This window comes from Formica exsecta, unplaced genomic scaffold, assembly GCF_003651465.1.
Source record: "Formica exsecta isolate Colony F162 unplaced genomic scaffold, ASM365146v1 scaffold2042, whole genome shotgun sequence".
Lineage (NCBI taxonomy): Eukaryota > Metazoa > Arthropoda > Insecta > Hymenoptera > Formicidae > Formica > Formica exsecta.
Window position 1 is genome coordinate 653 of NW_021849340.1, and position 1362 is coordinate 2014.

General features: G+C 31.6%; 1 protein-coding gene across 1 annotated transcript; it reads right to left on the bottom strand.

The window, feature by feature from the left end:
- Positions 1–960: 960 nt before the first annotated feature.
- Positions 961–1358, bottom strand: LOC115234766 (probable cytochrome P450 4p3; the record flags this gene model as incomplete). The annotated part of the gene is given in 2 exon segments (XM_029806086.1): positions 961–1157; positions 1226–1358. Coding segments are annotated over 2 exon segments (330 nt in total), but the record flags the coding sequence as incomplete, so codon positions are not given.
- Positions 1359–1362: the final 4 nt, after the last annotated feature.

Here is a 1362-nt window from a genome sequence, read left to right on the forward strand (position 1 = left end):
AAAAAAAAGAAATATAATTCATTAAATTTAATTTTTCTTTAAATTTAAATTTTTTCTATGAACAAATTAGAATTTTTAATTTAAAACTGTGAACATTTTCTAACCTGACCTCTTTTCCGTTACTCGAAATCGCACAAGATCCCGTCCCGGGTAATAAGGATTCAGTTCCTTTACCGAAAAGGGGATCGCCGAGTGAACGGCCTATCGATAGCGTAAAAGCGACTCTTCCGGTTGTTGACCTATCTGTATGCCCTAGACCTAGACTGTTCATTCGACTCTAAGGCACGCATCGTCTAGCGTTTGTCTAGAGGTAAGTAGGTTACGCCCTTCCGCTGACTCTCCATTCATTTGAGTTTGGACGTAATAAATACATTTAATAAGATTGTAACAATCAAACCAAAAGCTAACAACTTGTGGTATTCGAGGAAACGTAAAAATCACGCACTTACACTAATTATGATATTATTAACCATATTATTCAGATTTTCCAATAAAATATTATAAAATTTTATTCTATACAAATACTTCTGACTATCTAATAGAATCGTTGATGCGATGATCAATTGAAACACTACTAAAATGGAATTGCAGATCTCTTCAAGCAGATTCATATATATTAGTAAAACAAATCTATGCGAACTGACAATAAAAATCTAAGGCCTATATTCAAAGCCGTTTTCGAGCTAAAGAGCGTATTAATAATAAGAGTTTATTAGAAATAAAGAGAAATACGAGCAATATAAAATTTTATTCTTTTCATTTAATATGTTTTTGAAATATTAACAATTTAATGTAATAAAGATATAAAGATCCGAAAATAATAAAATATGAGAGAGAAAGATTACACATAAAAGTAATGAAATAATTAATTAGAAATAAAACATATTTAACGTAAAATATACACATAATCACACATTAGATCATTTTATTGTACAAAACATTTTCATTAATTTCTTATATTCATGCGATATCTATGTTAGTTCTGAACGATTATTTGCGGCTGATTGGGATAAATTTTATGTAAACTGGATGAGACAAACGAATTACGATATCGGTCTTCAATCGGATATGCTTTAAACAATCTACGGGCTCCAAGTAAAAATTGTGCACTAAAGAAGCCATCATAGCTTTTAACTCCAGCAGAGCGAATCGTTGACCTACAAATCAAAGTCTTATCAAAAACTATGAACACAAAGAGAGAAGAAAATCGCGAGCAATTATTCACCTATATTCCTCGATCCTGCGCTGAATGGTAGATAGGAATAAAGATGACGATTCCATATTTTCTCGGGCAAAAATCTGTCCGCATCAAATACCTCTGGATTTGACCAAAAATTGGGATCTCGGTGAACTCCATAAAAA